The sequence below is a fragment of the Canis lupus genome, chromosome 2 (genome assembly GCF_003254725.2).
Source record: "Canis lupus dingo isolate Sandy chromosome 2, ASM325472v2, whole genome shotgun sequence".
Lineage (NCBI taxonomy): Eukaryota > Metazoa > Chordata > Mammalia > Carnivora > Canidae > Canis > Canis lupus.
This window is the reverse complement of record NC_064244.1, coordinates 65,313,712-65,334,154: the sequence shown is the minus strand read 5'-3', so window position 1 is coordinate 65,334,154 and position 20,443 is coordinate 65,313,712. Positions and strand designations below refer to the sequence as shown.

Genomic DNA, 20,443 nt, shown 5'->3' with positions numbered 1-20,443 from the left:
CCAGAGAAACGGTCCAGAGCTTGCTACTGTATCCAGGATCTTCAGCTCAACTTCTCTCTAGGCCTGGTGGCTCAGGCCCCAATCTAGGAGATATCCTTGACAACCATTTTTCCTTCTTTCATCATGTCCAATCCATCAGCATATTCCATTGAAGCTACAGTCCTCATTATCTCTTGCCTGCACAACTGTCACCACCTCATAACTGGTTTCCCTGCTTTTAGTCTTAAACCATTATATTCCATTCTCCACACAGCAACCAAAATAGTCTCTTGAAAACATAAACCAGGGACACCTGGGTGGCTCAGAGGTTGAGCATCTGCCATGGGCTTAGGGCGTGATCCTGGGTCGGGGGATCGAGTCCCACATCGGGCTCCCTGTGAGGAGCCTGCTTCTGCATCTTTCTGTGTCTCTGCCTCTCATGAATAAATAAATAAATAAATCTTTAAAACAAACAAACAAAATACATAAACCAGAAATGTTATTCTGCAACTTGCAACCGCCAATGGCTTGCATCACGCTTAGAGTAAAACTTCTTACAGACTCCTTACCCTAACTTCTCACCTCTTACATAGCCATCTATACCTGACCCTGCCCACCTCACTCATCTCATCCATACCACCAGACTCGACTCTCACTGAATTCCAGGAGCACTTTCCTCAAAAATCCAAAATTTGTTCCAGCCATTAAATCTTTGCAGTTGTTGCTTCTTTGGCCTGGAACAGCACCCACTGGGCACCCGCCCCCTGAACTTTGCACTGCTACCTCTTCATGAACAGGGCCTAATTCACACGTCATCTGTCCAGTGAACCCTTCTCTGACCATTTAAAGGACTTAACCATTATCCAAAATTACTCTCCTTCCTTATTATTTGCTTCCTTCCCTATAAGTTCAGCTCCATGAAAGCAGTAACCTTGCCTATTTTGTTCACTGACATATCCCCAGCAGCTAAAATAATATCCAGTACACAGCAGGTATTCCACAAATATTGTGTAATGAATGAAAGAAGGTGGGATAATGTCAGAGAAAGAGCTTTAGGCAGGAGCATCCATATTCCTGCCTTTCTGTCTGCACCACAGCAGCTTGCATACCTGCTTTTTCTTCTCCCTTATCTGCCACACACACAGAAACATACAGTTCTATCTGCCCTGCATCAGATTCAGCTGTCTACAGGGCCCTCCCCCTGGCCAAGGGTAAGATTTTATCTTATGCTATACTAGTTACCCCTCCACAATTAGCTCAGGGCCTTGTACTTAGCAAGCCCCTCAGTGAATGCTTGTTGATTTGTGTGTGTGTCTTTTTTTAATGTTCTTTGAAACCTGTCACGACAAAGGGTGCCGTGTAAACACCAGGTTTATTTATTTATTTTTAAAAAGATTTATTTATTTATTCATGACAGACACACACACAGAGAGAGGCAGAGACACAAGCAGAGGAGAAGCAGGCTCCATGCAGGGAGCCCGATGTGGGACTCGATCCTGGGTTTCCAGGATCATGCCCTGAGCTGAAGGCAGGCGCCAAACCACTGAGCCACCGGGGCTGCCCATGCTTGTTGATTTGAATGGACTTTCCATTCCCTCTTGGATTCTGAGAGCACTACTGGACTTCAGAGTCAGGAAAAATTTTCCACCTTCAACATATAGCCCAACCCAAGTGAAATACCCATGTGAAGAAGCTCTTAATGACAAATCTAAAACAAACCAATGACGAAATACACAATATTATTGGGTTATAACCCATAAAAAAGTCCATGAACCCTTACTAACATAAAATATTGAGTAAATAAGGGAAACATGAATTCCAATTAATGAACATAATATTAAGTCTGTACAATATAGTTATTATATAAAGAAAATTATTAAATTACAGTGAGGAAACCTGGCAGAGATACCTCCTTTACCAGGCAATCGAGGTCAAAGTCACCATTAATAATACATTTCAACCATCATATATCATAAAGAAAGCCACATCGCTTCTGTACGGTCTTTTTTTTTTTTTTAAGATTTTATTTATTTATCCATGAGAGACACAGAGAGGCAGAGACACAGGCAGAGGGAGAAGCAGGCTCCATGGAGGGAGCCCGACGTGGGACTCTATCCTGGGTCTCTAGGATCACACCCTGGGCCAAAGGCAGGTGCTCAACCGCTGAGCCACCCTGGCTGCCCTGTATAGTCTTTTTGTAAAAAAAAACAAAAACAAAAACAAAAACAAAATGTTTAATGTCGATCCCGAGAAAACATCAGATAAACTCAAACAGGGATATTCTACAGAAGAACACACTGATGGATACTCTTTAAAAAGTACACAGATTTAGGGATGCCTGCGTGGCTCAGCCGTTGAGCATCTGCCTTGGGCTCAGGGCGTGATCCCGGGTCCGCAACAGAGTCCCTTATGCGCTCCCTGCATGGAGCCTGCTTCACCCTCTGCCTAGGTCTTTGTCTCAATCTGTCTCTCATGAATAACTAATTAAAAATCTTTAAATTAAAAAAAAAAATAAAGCACCCATATTTAAATATACCTATATAATGGAGGAGACATCACAACTAGATATGAAGTGGGATCGTGGACCAGAGAAAAAGAGGACATTAGTGAGAAAACGCAAAAATCTGTGCAAGGTCCACAGGTTAAATAATAGTGAGGTTAATTCCTGGTTTTTGTAATCGAACTTTTTTTTTTCTTGCAACATTTTTGTAAATGTAAAATCAATTCGAATGAAAGAGGAAAGCTATTTCAAGCAGGTTGATCCTCTCTGCAGCCTGGACACAGGGGAGAGCCCCGCGGCTGGGCCTCGGGAGCAAGGGGAAGGGCAGGCCCGGGGCCTCCGCCCGCCGCGCGAGGGCACCTGCGAGGGAACGCTCGCGCTTTGCCGGGCGGGGCCGCGAGGGGGCAGCGCGAAGCTGCGGGGTTTGAGCCCGGGGGCGGGCCGTAGCGCGGGCCGGAAGTGGCGGCGGGCGGGCGGGCGCGCGGCGGCTGGGCGCTCGGGTCGGCGCCGCTCGGGTCGCGCGGAGCCCGCTGTCCTGCTCTCCGACGCTCCCCCGGCGCGAACAGCTGTCGCCATGTCGTCGGTGAGCCCCATCCAGATCCCTAGACGCCTCCCGCTGCTGCTGACCAACGAGGGCGTGCTGCTGCCCGGCTCCACCATGCGCACCAGCGTGGACTCGGCCCGCAACCTGCAGCTGGTGCGGAGCCGCCTGCTCAAGGGCACCTCGCTGCAGAGCACCATCCTGGGGGTGATCCCCAACACGCCCGACCCGGCCAGCGACGCGCAGGACCTGCCGCCGCTGCACAGGTAGGCCGGGCGGCCCTCGCGGCGGCGGCGGCGGCGGCGGCCTCGGCCTCGGCCTCCTCCTCCTCCCCCTCCCCCCCGGCCTCCTCCTGGACCCTGGCCCCGGCCCCGCCCCGCCCCGCCCGGCCCGGCCTCGGGGCGCTGAGACTCGGGGGCGGCCCTCGGGGCCTGATTCTGCCTCTGCAGCTACCTCCCGTGTGACACGGGGGTGACAGCTGTCTGTCCGTCCCCCGGCTGCTTTTTTAAAAGGCATGACTCACGCAGCAGCGAAAATCGTGCCGTTCGCCGCCGCCGTGCCCTGAAGTTCCCCTCCCCGCCCCCCAGGTTCTCGGACTCCCAGGCCCGCGCGCTTAGCGTTACGGGCGCCTCCTCTGTCTTACCCCTTCTTCCCTTTCTTTCTCCCCGTCTGTTTTGTCCCTCTTAAGTGAGACGCCTGGTACTTGACACGTTTTCTCTGGTTTCCTCTGCCACCCTCACGCGCACTCCCTTTTTCATTACATTTTGGCTGCCCGTCTTCCACACTCCCTGTCTGCCCCTTCTCTTTTCCCCTCGCTTGTTCCCTCCGCTCCCTTTCTGGAACTTTCTCATCTCCTGTCTGTGCTCCTTCTCTCTTAGCTTAACATTCCCCTTCCGTACACCCGAGGCTCGCCACTAGATTGCCCTACACCGTGGCCCTCGTTGGTGGTTGTCTTTGGGTGAGATGCTTCGCCTCTGCCTGTTTCTCCTCCCTCTGTTCTTTGGAACCTTAACAGTAAACATTTCTTGGGTGTGTGATGAATATTAAGTGAAGTGATCTTCGTGCCGTGCCTGGTAGTAGTCCGGTGCTGTCGCCACGAGGCACAGGCGGCCCATCCAAACTGAGAGACTAGAGTGACCACCTGTCTGGGTCTGCTGAGGCCTCAGCTGGTTTCAGCACAAGTCCCGTGTCCCCGATAAAGCAGTGTGACTAGACTCCCCAAAACGTGGTGTAAGTATACGGTACACGCTACAGTTTGAAAATTTAGTACCTGAAATGTTTTGCTGGTTAATGAATAAATTTTACATAGATTTAAGTGTTGGAATGGTAGTATTTTGGCTGTTCGAGGTTAAATAAAATACTAGTATTTCGCCAGTTTCTTTTTGCTTTTTAATGTGGCTACTAAATTTACATGTGCAGCTCACATTGTATTTCTGTTGGACAGTGCTGGGGTATAGTATATACTCAACAAATGCTACGGTTATCTCCACACTCCCTCCACGGCCCCTGCCTCTCCTATCCTTAACTCTTCCTGAGATGTTTTTAGTGTAGAGCCATTGTTTACCTGCTGTTCTCCAGTTTTTAAAGGGAGAGATTCCCAACTGAATGGTTTTGAGAGGGTTAGGAATGCCTTATTCTAACCCAAAATCTTGGGACTATATACATTTCTAACAGGAGAGTCTACAATTCTTCAAATTCAGAAAGGGGACTGGCGTCTCTCTTCCTACAACAAAGCAAAACAAAAAACCTGTAACACTCTCTTATTAGTCCACATTGCAAAAACCTTGCATTTCTCAGGCATAGAAAACATATTGGCTTCCATCTGATCTGCTTTGGGTAGTGTTTGCATGGAATTGGATACACTCCAAGTTTCAGTACACTAATAAATTGTACTGGATTCTGATTTCCATACATAATGACCCTACTCCTTAAACCTCAGGTTATGCCACAATTTTTTGCTTTCTGTGCCCAGGCATTTGATTGCTTGAGTGTTCATGATTAGATTTTTTGTTTTATTTCTACTGTGCATATGTATGGTGATTACCCACTCGAATTTCAAAAGTAGATTTAGCCATATTTTAGTAATTTTGTTGGTATATCCTGATTTTGAATGCTTTTTATTTCTTTTATGTAAATCCCTCCAAAACATCAGTAACTAAATTTTCCTACTTGGCAGTAATCATTAATATTCAGATGATGTGTAATCTGGTCCTTGATGTTCATACTGTTGCCTTTGTTTTAAATTAATAGCACTGTTAAAATGTAGTCATTTAAGTTGGAAAACAAACATTGACAATTCTTCATAGAATTCTAGCGTTATAAGGACCCACCACACCAGCTGGTTATTCTAGAAATACTGTTTGCTACTTGAAAAATCTGTGTAGAAAGATTGTATTGCATTCCTTAGCACCAGCTCCCAATGTCTTTTTTTTCTCTGACAGGGCCTTTAAACACTCTTAAAAATTTAAAAAGCTTTCATAAGGCAAATGTCGAGTTACCCATAACATTACTCTGTTTCAATAAATCAATCTGTCCTTCCTCAGTTTTACCTGCTTTTCCAGATGATGGCGGTACCCAGGGGGAAGGCCAGGGGCTCTACTCCTGTCCCTTGTTTCCTTTAGACCATCCAGGTGACAGTGCCTCCGTCTTGAAGGAGCAAAAGTAATTTGTTCCCCTATGTTCCTTGTCACACAAAGTAGCAAAGCCAGAGATTTGACTTCCTGAACAGCTTCCTTTGCTGTTGTGACCAGCACACTCCCTAGCTAGTGTCCTTTTTAAAGGAGGAGCTTTGGATTATCCCTGCAGCTTAGAACTTGGTTCTTAAACCACCTCAGGGCACCCTCCTTACCTGGACTTGAGTGACTCATTGTTTTCTTAGTGATGGATGATAATTTAGCACTATGTATACACTGTCCTTTCATGCATTTCAAGATGGTCATCCAATCTTCTTCCAGCCTTACCTCCTTCAGGGTACATGGCTTCATTTCCTCACAGGGCTGATTTTTCAGTCCCTCTTCTGTTTCCGGCTTCGTCCTCCAAGACCCCAAATGAGTTTCAGTGGCATTTGTCCAATAAAAAATGAATACTTTTTACATAATAGATGGCACAGTTTCATAATTTGGGCCAACTCTTTGTCTAGGCATTACTCCTATTTTTATATGTCAGCATTCTTAGGCATTCAGGAAATATTACCTGTTAGTACTAACATTTTAAAATTTATTCTTTTATGTTAGCAAGTATGAAATGGATAGCTCTACTTAGATGTTCCTGAGTCTGCATTTACTCTTTTTAAGGAAAGTAGCTATAAGTGGCATTTCTTAAATTAGAGATAAAGTTTTAATTTTTTAAAAAATTTCTTTAAAAAGTAGTCTCTGTGCCCATCATGGGGCTTGAACTCATGTCCCTGAGATCAAGAGTCACACATTCTATTGACTGAGACAGCCAGGTGCCCCGAGAAATGAAGTTTTAATTGAGGAGTGAAAACCAAAAATCCCATAGCAACAGAAGCTTCACTGTTTTAGAACTTGGGGCAGTCCTAATAGACTCCTTGTTTGTAAGTTGTTATTAATCGTGTTGATGAGCTTTGCCAAAAATCAACAAATATTCAAGAATATAAGTAGGGTGACACAACAGAAAACTAAAAAGATGCTCCAGTTGTTCTTTCCCAAAGATGTATAACTTTTGATTCCAGAGTTTTGATAGAAATGCTTCTCTTTCTTAAGTGTAATTAAGATGTGAACAGTAAATATTAATAGTAGCTATGCTTTCTAGTATCTCAGCTACACAGAAGCTATGTGAACAAGTATTTATATTATAGGCACAAATTGACATTGTCTGTTAACAGTGGTAAAAATAAAATTTGTCGTAAAACCAAACTAATTCAGATCCCGTATTGCCTATGCAATATCTTTGTAATCATGGATAACTAATCTCTTTGCCCTTTTTGAATCTCAGTCACTAATTTATAATAAGGAAATGGTGCTACCTTCCTCACAAGAGTCAAAGGTAGTATGTAATGAGATGAGATTTATGAAAGCCTTTTGTAGGCTACAGAGCAATAAGCCTGTATTTTAGAGGTATTATTATTCCCCAAATGGATACTTTTAAATGTAAATTTCACAAATGGAGTTTAGGGAGAGGAGTGGGAAAGTTCCATATTTTCTCAATATGGGCTGAACTAAACTAGTGTCATTACAGAAAAAGACTTGGAAGATTGAGGATTCCAAGAAAGATGGAGAGCTTTAAAGTGGTTGGCATAGACCAGTTTGGATATTTACACATTATCCTCATCTTAGAAAACTGCCTTCTGTAGTAGTGCTGTTTTTAGATTTTCCCATCACTACACTTGATGGGAAAATTGATGGTTCTCAAATATTTTTGGAAACCTTATATTATCTAAGTCAGTTTCCAAAGTACATAAGTCATATGCATCATAATCAGACTTTGTTTGGATTAAAACAGTTACTTTATAACTCTGAAAATAGATCCTAGTTAGGAGTTTCAAAAATTCTTTGAACTGTAAAATATCACAATAATTAAGGTGTGGATTTACTGTGCTATTCCCTAAAGGGAAAAGACACCGCTCATTTATTGTATACACTTGGGTTTTTTGCAAAATCAGAATGTTGCCTTATGGTCATGCCTAATAAAGCAAATATTAATAGAAAAACTAGAATATTTAGAAAGATGACTAACATGATATGAAGTCTGTTATGTATCAGTAGGGAAGTATTAGATTAATTGTATATTTTGTTTACTTGCTATCTATATTTGTATGTAAAACCTAGAGCCCAATATACAATAGAACTTGTCTAAAATAACATTAAACATTGTCCTTTTTCACAAAGCTTTTCACCCAAAATGTCTTCATCAGGTATTCTTTTTAGCCATCTTACCATTTCACAGATCGTGTTTTTCTTTAAAAAGGGTACATTCTGGGGATCCCTGGGTGGCACAGCGGTTTGGCGCCTGCCTTTGGCCCAGGGTGCGATCCTGGAGACCCGGGATCGAGTCCCACGTCGGGCTCCCGGTGCATGGAGCCTGCTTCTCCCTCTGCCTGTGTCTCTGCCTCTCTCTCTCTCTGTCTCTCTCTGAGACTATCATAAATAAATACAATTTTTAAAAAAAGGGTACATTCTAGTCAACTATAAGCAATGTAAAGTAAGACCCAATTAACAGATGTAAAACCTTTATATATTTTATCTCATTAGGAGAAGAGACATAATTTAAATCTAGCTTAATCTCTTTTCAATTTGGAACATCTTCTTTTCACAGTTAACATAGTATTTTACTTGCTTTGTAACAAAACTCATTTTTAGTCTCACCTTTAATGAATGACGTGGCTCCAGTAATTAAATTTATTTCCTAATTTGGAGGTTTGTACTTGTCTCATCTCTCTCTTTCTCTGGTTTCTCCTTGGTTCCAGTTTGGAAACCCCTTAGGCCAGGGATCCGGTTTGTCATCTGTTGATGTTGCTTGTAGACAGAGCAGTGAACTCTGCATTGTGCAAGCATTGATGGGCATCATCTACAGGAAATTGTGGTCTTGGTCTCTCTTTTTTTAAATTTAATTAAAAAAATTTTTAACTTTTTTTTAAATTAAATTCAGTTTGCAAACATATAGCATAACACCCAGTGCACATCTCACCACGTAGTCTTGGTCTGTAATCAGTTCAGCTATTGCTAACTTTCTCAGGCAATCTGAGTTGGCTTTCAGAAAATGGGAGATACAGCCTACTACCATTAATGACTGAAGAAAAGCAGCCACAACACAAGTACCTTAAAATAATAAGATAATTGCCAAATCATTTCAGGTTTTAAAGACGTATCATCTTTTTTCTCCCTACCAAATTATCTTCCTGATACTTTGGTTTTAGTTATTGTTTAAATCAGTTTTTATCCCTGGTACACATGATATGACTGAAAAGGTGGTAAGGAAGGATAGACATAGCTCAAAATTAACTGAGTGGCAGAGAAAGTGAAAGGTTCCACATAGTCTATGGAATGAATAATTTATAAGGAAGTAGTCGAGAACTGACTGCATATAGAAGTAAGCAAATTCCCTGAAATATTCAAATGCTGTATTCATACGTGATTCAGTATGTTTGAGTATGTTTGAGATGGGCAAGTACAATATTCCAGGATTACTATTTCCATAGGGTGTTGAGAGTTGTAGTCACCTTAATTCTAGTTTCTTCTCTGAAATTACAACCCTTCCTGTGGCTGAAGGGAGGAGATACAATTTTAGTTTGGGATCTAGACGGGTCTTCTGAATGTGGATCTATTTTGTACACTTTTGGCTTAGTTTGGATGAGACTTCTTGTCTGTGAATTACATTTATATGTAACTTGGCCAGAATTGTATGTTCTGATAAGGAACTACGACTGAAATAAAATAGAACTTTTAAAGTTAGTATTAGATCGGGGGCATTTACCACTTAGGATAGAAGAGGGTTTATACCTTCAGTCATGACAGCGTGTGGCCTCTTAATACTTAGACCCCACATTTAAAAATTTCATTTTCATGAGCACGATATTCTCAGATTTGATGACAGTTTGTGAGAAGACAGATATGTGGAAGTTTTAGGGATTGTGTAAAAAACCTGGCTTGATGTTGGTAGCAAAACTGGTTATAGAGATTTCTTAGATTGGTTTAACATTATGCTGTTTATATTTCCATCTTGCTTAAAATGCTAATATTTGTTCTGGTATAATATTACCTCATTCCTAGCAGAATTAATTTAAGCTATGTAATTGTCAAGTACTTTTACATTTTTAGCTTTTAGGAATTTCTACCTAATCTTAAAGGAGATGCTAATTAGAATGAGATGGCCTGCTTTGCCCCTCTTGCTCGTGGTAGTGACTTCATAGCCCATTGCTAGTTGCTAAATAGAGAAATAATTCATTTCCATGTTAGATGTTATTTGTTTTTTAAAGAATTTCTCAGAAAAGGCAACACCTTTTGAGACAAATTTCTGTTCTACCACACTGAACATTTCTAATACTGATGTTTTGTGTGTTTTTCAGGATTGGGACGGCTGCCCTGGCGGTTCAGGTTGTAGGCAGTAACTGGCCCAAGCCTCACTATACTTTGCTGATTACAGGCCTGTGCCGTTTCCAGATTGTACAGGTCTTAAAGGAGAAGCCATATCCTGTTGCTGAAGTGGAACAGTTGGACCGGCTTGAGGAATTTCCCAACACCTGTAAAACTAGGGAGGAGCTAGGAGAACTATCAGAACAGTTTTACAAATATGCAGTACAAGTGAGTTGATTTTATTTTCTTCCTTAAAACCCCATTTTCTTCAGTTCCTTTGCTACCCTAAGATATGATGAATCTGTTGAGTGGTAAAATTTTAGGGCAGCATTTGTTTAAATGATTTAGTGATATATATTGATTTTACTTTGCTTTTGTCTAAGATCGTACCTAAGTCATTCTAGGAAAAATTAGCAAACGCTTTCTAAAATTTTTTCCGAAGAGTCTTTCTAGAGCTTCCCTTATAACTTCCAGTGTCTTTGAACCAGATATTTATTAAACCAAATAATATTAATAATTAAAATATTGCACAAGCTATATGTCACAAGAACATTTAGGTAACAAGTTACCTAAGTTGGTTCGGAAGTCAAGGTCACAGTGAGACTTGCGGGGCTACAGTCGACTACTTGCAAAGATGATTAGAGCCTTGATTAAAGACTGGAATGCTGGGAGGGGAGCACATGTGAGGCGTGCATTAAATATTTGACTTTTAAATTCTAGGTTTGAAGGGGTTTTTTTGTTTTTTGTTTTTTTAAGATTTTATTTGTTCATCAGAGAGTGAGCACAAGCAGGGGAAGCTACAAGCAGAGAAAGGAGAGGGAAAAGCAGGCTTGCCACTGAGCAGGAAGCCTGACATGGGGCTCAATTAGTCCCAGCACTCTGGGATCATGACCTGAGCCGCAGGCAGACGCTTAATGGACTGAGCCACCCAGGCACCCCTCTATGTTTCAGTTTTTTAAACTCTAGATTGAAAAAAATAAATAAATAAACTCTAGATTGAATAGAAAGCTCCTCCCCTCACCCCATCTTGTTTGAAGCCTCATCAGAACATATTGTAAAATGTAGTCTATTTTCCGTTGATGCAGTTCAATGACTGTAACTAGATCTGTGAGGATCAGAGTGTATCTAAAGGTCTCAATCATTGAAAAGTGTAAGGTAAGTGTTCATAGTCTGTGGTTTCCGTACCTAATGTGGCATTTGAAACAACACACTTCTAGTGTAGTAAACAATAGGAAAATAAAAAAACTTGGAGCTATAACTTCTGTGGGGACTGAAAGGAAGACCCTCCTCTGAACAGAGGAATTTCATTTTGAGAACTAGAATAAGTAATTCTGGCATTTAGGAAGGAGCTAGAGGGAGAAACAATTTCTCTTTTTTTCCTGGGTAATACTCCCTGGGTCTTTGTTCTTCTATTGGACACAACTTCATAGAGATTGTACTTTGCTTTTTACTTCTCCCCACTTTGAATCAACAGAAATTTTAAACATGAAGAATTGTGATGACATTAAAGGAATCTTTAGAGAGAAACATCACCATAATTTCACTACTGTCAAGCATCTAGTTTAATTTTTGGCTTGTCTTCTGATCTTGGTCTAAATTCAGTCTTACATTCTGTTTTCCTGTCCATGTCTACTTTTCATATTAAATATTTTAATAAATTTCATTGAGTTGGATATCATCATTTTATCTTTCCTCTTTTTAGACATTGAGGTCATTTCCAGTTACTTTCTGCCATTCCTTCTGTATTATATAGCCCTTATCAGTAGACTTCTTCAATAGCTTCCTGACTAATCTCCTGATTTCTTTTTTCTCTGACTCATCCTGTCCACTGAGCCCTTTTTTTTTTAAACATGTTTCACTTTTTTTTTTTTTTTTAATTCATGAGGACACAGAAAGAGAGAGGCAGAGACACAGGCAGAGGGAGAAGCAGGCTTCATGCAGGGAGCTCGACATGGGACTCAATCCCAGGACTCCAGGATCATGCCCTGGGCTGAAGGTGGCGCTAAACCGCTGAGCCCTTCTAAGGAAGTTTTGGGCCTGACTCTCCTGAGAAAAAGACTTTAATGATGATAGAATAAAATTTCCTAGGATAACATTAAGGCCCTTCTCAACTCTACTTAATCACATTTTTAGTCACACTATCCATCAGAGCGTTTCACATCTTGATGTTTCTTATCCATATGATTTTGTCCCTTCTGTTCTCCCACATTTATGCTTTTCCAACTCCTGTGGGCTCCCAGGGCACCTTTTCTTGCTTCCACCATCCTTTATACCTTCCTGTTAAGAAGATGCTCATCAAATTGTATTGACATTTACCTTATAGTTCTGTTTGCTCTACCAAACTTGAATTCTTCTCTGCTTTAGCCATCCCCTACTGATCAGTATGTTGTGTCTATCAAGTAGTTTGTGCTCAGTATGTGCTTGGAAAAGAAGTTTTAACTGTTTTATTTTCTTAGGATGAATTCTTAGGACAAAGAATCTTTAGATTTTCTCCCACCTGAATAGCTGCATCATGACTACACTTTCATTCCCCTGACTCTAGGCAGGCAATAGATAGGTTCCTACATTACAATGCCTTCAGAGAAGTTAGATTGTTAGTGGCATCAGAAATCTTTTTAGAGTGACTTAAGTGAGGCACAGCATTTGTCAGTCAGTATGGGCTAAGCTTTGCTGTTTTAAGTACTCCAGGATCTCAGCATATATTATAACACAGGTGTATTTCTCACTCTTGCTTTATGCCAAAAGCTAGAGCTTGTGCTGATCTACCTATTAAGTCACTTAGGGACTCAGAGGATTAGAGATTCATCTTGAAACATGTATTCGTTTTTGCTGAGGCTGGAAAAGGAAATGTGGCAAATCTCTCAACGGTTTTTAATGCTTCTGCCCAGAAGGAACTGTCACTTCCCCCTCATGTTTAATGGATAAAGGCAAGACTCATGGCCCCATTTATATTCAGGGGAGGTAAGAAAGAGCAGTCTTCCCCTGTGTCCAGAAGAAAAGGAGAACTTTTCAACAACCCCGGCTACTGAAAGCTGCTTTGAACTTCATGTGTCTTAACTCCAGGATATACCCTGGAAGTTGTTTTATTCCCAGTCAGTGCTCTGATTCTCATTAATCCAAATGTCCTACTAAAAAATAGTATTTCAACTACTCATTGGTTAGCACAATAGCATGAACTATACTAAATTTCTAGAATTTGGTAATTACTCTGTGATTATATAAGCGAATACCTTTGTTCTTAAGAACAAGGGTCATGATGTCTGCTGCTTACTCTAAAATGTTTAGCAATAACTGTGTGCGTGTGTGTGCACATGCTCAGAGAGAAAAAGCAAATGTGGCAGAATGTTAACAATGGGTGAATTTAGGGGAAGGATAGGAGTTTATCGTAAAATTTTTCTATGAATTTTAATTTTTTTCAAAATAAAATCATAAATTTACAGAGCCTTTTAAACATTCGTGTTATCCACATCTGAGCTGTTTTTGCTTTTTAATTATGATTGATATTTTGAATGTACTTCCCTTTTCTTCTGAGACCAGTAAAATGCCTGGACTATAGTAACCAATGATCTTTCAGAAACAAAGACTCTGAGGCCCAAATATTAAACCTGTATAGCAATCTGATTTTTTAATTTCACAAATAATGCCAGATTTCATTAAAAAGACTTCTTTTTCCTTGTAGTTGGTTGAAATGTTGGATATGTCTGTCCCTGCAGTTGCTAAACTAAGACGCCTTTTAGATAGTCTTCCAAGGGAAGCTTTACCAGACATTCTGACCTCAATTATCCGAACAAGCAACAAAGAGAAGCTTCAGGTACAGTATTTTCTTCTTAAATACTGAGTTTTTTTGTCAGCTTTTATTCGATATATAAATTTTGACCTTTAGCAAGACATACTAGAGATGTATAAAAGTAGTTAAAATGCTCTTACACTGAAATTGACTATTAAAAGTGATTGCTTTACATTTTTGTATACTTAGGCAGCTCTTTTACTTACATTATCAGTACTACTAGTTTGTCAATTTATGGAAAAAGAGTGGAGAATAGTTTTTAAAAATGGTAAATATTCGGTATCCCTGGGTGGCGCAGCGGTTTAGCGCCTGCCTTTGGCCCAGGGCGCGATCCTGGAGACCCGGGATCGAATCCCACGTCAGGCTCCCGGTGCATGGAGCCTGCTTCTCCCTCTGCCTGTGTCTCTGCCTCTCTCTCTCTCTCTCTCTCTGTGACTATCATAAATAAATAAAAATTTTTAAAAAATGGTAAATATTAAAAAAAATGGTAAATATTCAACTTAAAAAATAAATATATTTTGTCTTTCTATTTTTTAAACGTGTGGAGCTGTGACTTTTTCTTTGTGTGGCCTACTTTATTAAAATTCTTCATAATGTTTCTTTTTATTAAAGATTTTATTTATTTATATATGAGAGACACAGAGAGAGAGTGAGGCAGAGACACAGGCAGAGGGGGAAGCAGGCTCCATGCAGGGAACCTGATGTGGGACTCGATCCTGGATCTCCAGGATCACACCCTGGGCTGAAGGCAGCGCTAAACTGCTGAGCAACCCGGGCTGCCCCTTCATGAAGTTTCTTATATAAAGCATACCTATGATGCATTATCTATGCATTTTCATAGATAATTTTCTACTTATTTCAGTTTCTAGTGTTCAGTTTCTATTCTTTAAAGAGAATAGAAACTCATTCATTTTCTACTTATTTCAGTTTCTAGTGTTCAGTTTCTATTCTTTAAAGAGAAATGAGTTGTAAAGATATGAAAAATGCAGAATCTTAGATTTGCATGTTTTTTCCTAAAACTGTAAGTTTTCTTTCACACTCATTTATCTTAAGATTTTATTTATTTGGGAGAGAGAGCGCATGTGCATGAGCAGGGGGAGGGGCAGAGGGAGAGGAAGAAGCAGACTCCCAACTGATCAGAGAGCCTGATGTGGGGCTCGATCCCAGGACTCTGGGATCATGACTGAGCTGAAGGCAGATGCTTCACCAACTGAGCCACTCAGGTGCCCCTCTTGCACAGTAATTTTTACGGTGTTTTTTAAGCAGTCTTGCTTTATTGAATCTTCTTAAAACATTTAACTTAGTTTTCATTGAAACCTTTATTTTATCAGTATATTTAATATTTTAAACATTATATCTTAACAATTATGTAGCAAATCTAACAAGTTATAATAGCAAGTGCATCTAACAGAAAGGTATATAAACACCATACTCAAAACACATGAATACAACTCAACTGATAGGAGCAGAAGAGTGCAGGAGTACCAGAGGATGAACTGTGGGCATCAGGAAGGATGTTTGAGAGAATGGAGAGCATAGTTACTCAGATCATTAGTGGAGATTGGTTAAAAGTGCTCCTATTCTTTCATGAATATAAAAATTCATGATTTCAAAACCAGAATTTGTTTAGGCCTAATATGTAGACACATTCTGAGTTTTAAGATAATAATTCACAGAAAGAGTTGACCTTAAATATATGTTTTGTTCCTGCTATTGGAACAATATACATGGATTTGTTTTTAGATGAAAAGTCAAGATGGTTTTTTTCTTTTTTTAGGATTCTGGTAATTTAATATAATAATCTGGTTGTATTGGCCATACCATAGCTGTGAATATTGATAGTTGTCTCCTTTACTTAACAATCTAATTCATATCTCTGACTGCTTCATTTTGGGAGCATGTGTTTCTGAAAGATTCTACTAACTGACTCATGTTCCCTTAGATTTTAGATGCTGTGAGTCTGGAGGAACGGTTCAAGATGACCATACCGTTGCTTGTCAGACAAATTGAAGGCCTGAAATTACTTCAGAAAACCAGAAAACACAAGCAAGATGATGATAAGCGGGTAAATATTTCTTTCAGTCTACTTCTTTATGTTTCCAGTTGTTTTGTGTGATGTGAGATTCAGTTTTTTTGAAGTAAAAAAAAAAAAAAAATTGGAGGAATAAAGAAAAGAACAAAACAAAAATTTCATTGTCACTTATCACCAAATTACTGATAATATTCTGAATTCAATAGGTTTTTCTGGTCCTTTTCTATGTCTGGGTCTTTTTTTTTTAACATGGTAATATTTTCTCATTTTTTGTTTTTAGTAATTTTTGGAATCATCAAAAGGGTTAATTTACTAAGCATTTCTCTTTGCCAAACATTGTGTGTTGTTTCCAGTGTTTTCCATATTTTAAAAATTAACAAATAACTGATGAGTGTCCTTGAAAATAATTTAAGAGGGTGGTTGTTTATCTCATGTTTCCTTTTTTTTCAAGTTTTTATTTATATTCCATTTAGTTAATGTACAGTGTAATACTGCTTTCAGGTTTACAATATAGTGATTCAACACTTCCATCACCCAGTGCTCATCACAACTCCTTAATCCCCATCACCTACTTCTATCTGCTACCCACTCCCCTCTGGTAACCATCAGTTTGTTCTCTGTAGTTATGAGTCTATTTCTTGGTTTGCCTCTCTTTTTTTCCCCCCCTTGCTCGGTCATTTTGTTTCCTAAATTCCACATATGAGTGAAATCATATGGTAGTCTTTGGCTGACTTATTTTGCTTAGCATTATACTCTCTAGCTCTATCCATATCATTGCCAGTGGCAAGATTTCACTCTTTTTTATGGCTGAGTATGAGTAATAATATTCCATTGTGTGAATATGTGTGTGTGTTGTGTGTGTGTGTGTGTGTGTGTCTATACACACACACACAACACACACACCACAACTTCTTTATCCATTCATCAATCAGTGGATACTTGGGCTGTTTCCATAATTTAGCTGTTGTAAATAATGCTGCTATAAACATCAGGGTGCACATATCCCTTTGAGTTCGTATTCCTGTATTCTTTGGATAAATAGCTAGTAATGCAATTGCTAGATCATATGGACGTTTTATTTTTAACTTTTTGCACAGCCTCCATACTGTTTTCCACAGTGGCAGCATGAGTTTGCATTGCTACCATAGTGCAAAAGGGTTCCTTTTTCTCCACATCCCCACCAATACTTGTTTCTTGAGTTTTTGATTTTAGCCATTCTAACAGGTGTGAGGTGATGTCTCATTATAGTTTTGATTTGCATTACCTTGATGATCAGTGAAGTTGAGCATCTTTTCTGTTGGCCATCCGGCTGCTGCTTTGGAAAAGTATTTACTCATGTCTTCTGCTCATGTTTTGATTGGATTGTTTCTTTTTTGGGTGTTGAGTTTTATAAGTTCTTTATGTATTTCAGATACTAATCATTTATCAGAAATGTCATTTGCAAATATCTTCTCCCAATCCATAGGTTGCCTTTTAGTTTTATTGATTGTTTCCTTCACTGTGGAGAAAGAATACTTTTTTTGATGTAGTCCCAGTAGTTTGTTGTTGCTTTTGTTTCCCTTGCTTCAGGAAACATATTTAGGAATAAGTTGCTATGACTGATGTCAAAGAAGTTACTGTCTATGTTCTCTTCTAGTATTTTTATGGTTTCAGGTCTCATATTTAGGTCTTTAATCCATTTTGAATTTTATATATGGTATAAGAAAGTAGTCCAGTTTCATTCTTGCATGTTACTCTCTGGTTTTCCTAATAACGGTTTTCCCAATAACAATTTCTCTTCAACAAATGTTGAAGAGACAGTCTTTTCCTATTGGATATTCTTTCCTGCGTTTTCTTTTTTAAGGATTTTATTTATTTATTAATGAGAGACAGAGAGAGAGAGAGAGAGAGAGAGCGCGTGCATGTGGCAGAGACACAGGGAGAGGGAGAAGCAGGCTCCATGCAGGGAGCCCAACGTGGTACTCGATCCCGGGTCTTCAGGATCAGGCCCTGGGCTGAAGGCAGCGCTAAACCACCGAGCCACCCGGGCTGCCCATCTTTCCTGCGTTTTCATAGATTAATTGACCATATAGTTGTGTGTTCATTTCTGGGTTTTCTGTTCTGTTCCATTGATCTGTGTGTCTATTTTTGTGCCAGCAGCATACTGATTTGATCAGTACAGCTTTGTAATATGACTTGAAGTCCCGAATTGTGATGCTTCCACTTTACTTTTCTTTTTCAAGATTGCTTTGCCTATTCAGGGTCATTTGTGGTTCCATATAAATTTAAGATTGTTTCATCTAGATCTGTGTAAAAAAATGCTGTTGGTATTTTGATAGGGGTTGCATTAAATTGTAGATTGCTTTGGGTGGTATAGATATTTTAACAATACTTGTTTTTCCAATCCATGAGAATGGAATGTCTTTCCATTTCTTTGTGTCATCTTCAGTTCCTTTCATCAGTGTTTTTATAGTTTTCAGAGTACAGTTCTTTCACCTCTGGTTAAATATATTCCTGGGTATTTAATGGTTTTTAGTATGGTTGTAAATGGAATTGATTCCTTAATTTCTCTTCCTGCTGCTTCATTATTGCTGTGTAGAAATGCAACAGATTTTTGTACATTGATTTTGTATTTTGTGACTTTACTGAATTCAATTATTCTAACAGTTTTTTGGTGGAATCTTGCTTGTTTTCGATATAGGGTATATCATCTGCAAATAACAAAAATTTTACTTCTTCCTTGCCAATTTGGATGCCTTTTATTTCTTTTTGTTGTCTGATTGCTGTGGCTAGGACTTCTAGTACCAAGTTGAATATGAGTGATGAGAGTGGACATCCTGATTTGTTCCTGACTGTAGAGGAAAAGCTCTCAGATTTTCCCCACTGAAGATGATATAGCTGTGGGCTTTTTGTATATGAACTTGATAATATTGAGGTATGGTCTCTCCAAACCTGCTCTGTTGAAGGTTTTTATCATGAGTAGATGTTATAATTCGGCAGATGCTTTTTCTGCATCTATTGAAATCGTTCTATAACTTTTAAAAATATATTATTAAGAACATACTACAAAATTGTTTCCTAAAAGGACTGTCACTATGTTGTGCCATTGTTTATCTGGCTTTTTTTTTTAAGATTTTATTTATTAATTAATAAGAGACAGAGAGAGAGAAAGAGAGAGGCAGAGACACAAGCAGAGGGAGAAGCAGGCTCCATGCAGGAGTCTGATGTAGCACTCGATCCCAGGACCCCAGGATTACGCCCTGGGCTGAAGGCAGGCACTAAACCACTGAGCCACCCAGGAATCCCCATTTTTTTTTGTTTTAACTTATAAACATTTTTATTTTCATTTAGTCCAACTGTGTTAATCTTTTTCTATCTTCTAAGCTTAGAGTCTTCTCCAGTAGTTTGATAAATATCCACTGTCAGTTTACCTTTAGCTGATTTTTCTTTAAAAAGTATTGAACTCTTTAACCTATATATAATTTTTTTGTCCTTAAGTGAAGATGACAGTTGTATATTGTCCCAAATAGCTTTTTATTTAACTCAACAGTAGTATAAAGAATTCTTCACTTCCCTGTTGATTTGTGATACTGTCATTATTATACATTACATTTATATGGGGTCTGTCTGAAATCTGCCTTGAGCTCTCAATTTTACTCTTGTTAGGTGTGGGCAGAGTTAAGATGAGGAAAATATATTTGATGTGGACAAGAGTTGGAAATGACAGTTCTCTGAAGGCTATTCGAAAGTAAGTAAAAGGTTGAGAAAAGTGTTCGAGATTTGAACACAGCAATGTTCCTTTGTAGAGAGAGAAGAGCAGGGTGAAAGATTTCTCACTAGTGGGACTAAGGAAGGAGCAGAACATAGGCTAAAGGAGAATGACAACGGAGACAGGAGCAGCCTGTCTAGTGTTTCTGTTTTAGGACATCGTGCTATTTCTTTTTACTTTTTTTTTTTTTAAAGATTTTATTTATTTATTCACGAGACACACACAGAGAGAGAGAGAGAGAGAGAGGGGGGGGGGGGCAGAGGGAGAAGCAGGCTCCATGCAGGGAGCTTGATGTGGGACTTGATCCTAGGACTCCAGGATCGCGCCCTGGACCGAAGGCAGGCGCTAAACCACTGAGCCATCCAGGGATCCCTTGTGTGCTGTTTCAAACAAACAGCAAAAATCTGAATTACATCTGACTTGAGGTCAGATCATTAGTTACCTGTTTTGTGCAGAAAGACAAAGCAAGGAGCACTCCATGTTGGGAGACACAGGAGACTGCAGCTTGCTGTCAGTAAATATTACTGCTACTTAAAGAGAAAGTTCAAAATTGCTCCAGAAAATGATCGAACAGGCCACAGTTACTTGAAAATGTAGGAATCAGAGGATGATATTTGGAGTTAAGCCTAAAAGTTTCTTTGCCTTAAGAGTTGAAAAGCACTCTTTAAAAGCCAAGAGAAAGATTGCATTAAGAAGTATTTATGTCTCAACAATGAAATCATTGAAATAATAAAATGATGTGTTTTTTTAAACTCTCCTTTAAAAGACTTTTTTCAGTTTTTCATGCTTGAAAATACTAATTTTATCTGCTAATGAGTTGTATAG

General features: G+C 39.5%; 2 protein-coding genes across 5 annotated transcripts in view; one reads left to right on the top strand and one right to left on the bottom strand.

Moving 5' to 3' along the window:
• The window catches only part of LOC112660253 (ATP-binding cassette sub-family C member 12), a 162,288-nt gene extending 156,473 nt beyond the window's left edge, over positions 1 to 5,815 (bottom strand). The window contains exon 1 of one of the 2 annotated variants that reach the window (XM_035714028.2): positions 5,570 to 5,815. The gene's annotated coding sequence lies outside the window, so the exon portion shown is untranslated. The remainder of the gene's footprint in view (positions 1 to 5,569) is intronic. The other variant, XM_049098184.1, reaches the window with a different exon arrangement.
• LONP2 (lon peptidase 2, peroxisomal) overlaps positions 2,950 to 20,443 on the top strand; it is a 94,197-nt gene continuing 76,703 nt past the window's right edge. Inside the window, exons 1-4 of one of the 3 annotated variants that reach the window (XM_025447080.3) lie at positions 2,950 to 3,286; positions 10,045 to 10,279; positions 13,731 to 13,862; positions 15,781 to 15,903. In XM_025447080.3, the coding sequence (XP_025302865.1) occupies positions 3,054 to 3,286; positions 10,045 to 10,279; positions 13,731 to 13,862; positions 15,781 to 15,903 (723 nt within the window). In that variant the 5' untranslated portion in view covers positions 2,950 to 3,053. Of the gene's footprint in view, positions 3,287 to 3,668; positions 4,251 to 10,044; positions 10,280 to 13,730; positions 13,863 to 15,780; positions 15,904 to 20,443 lie in introns of those variants that run through there. The other 2 variants (XM_025447079.3, XM_025447081.3) reach the window with 2 other exon arrangements.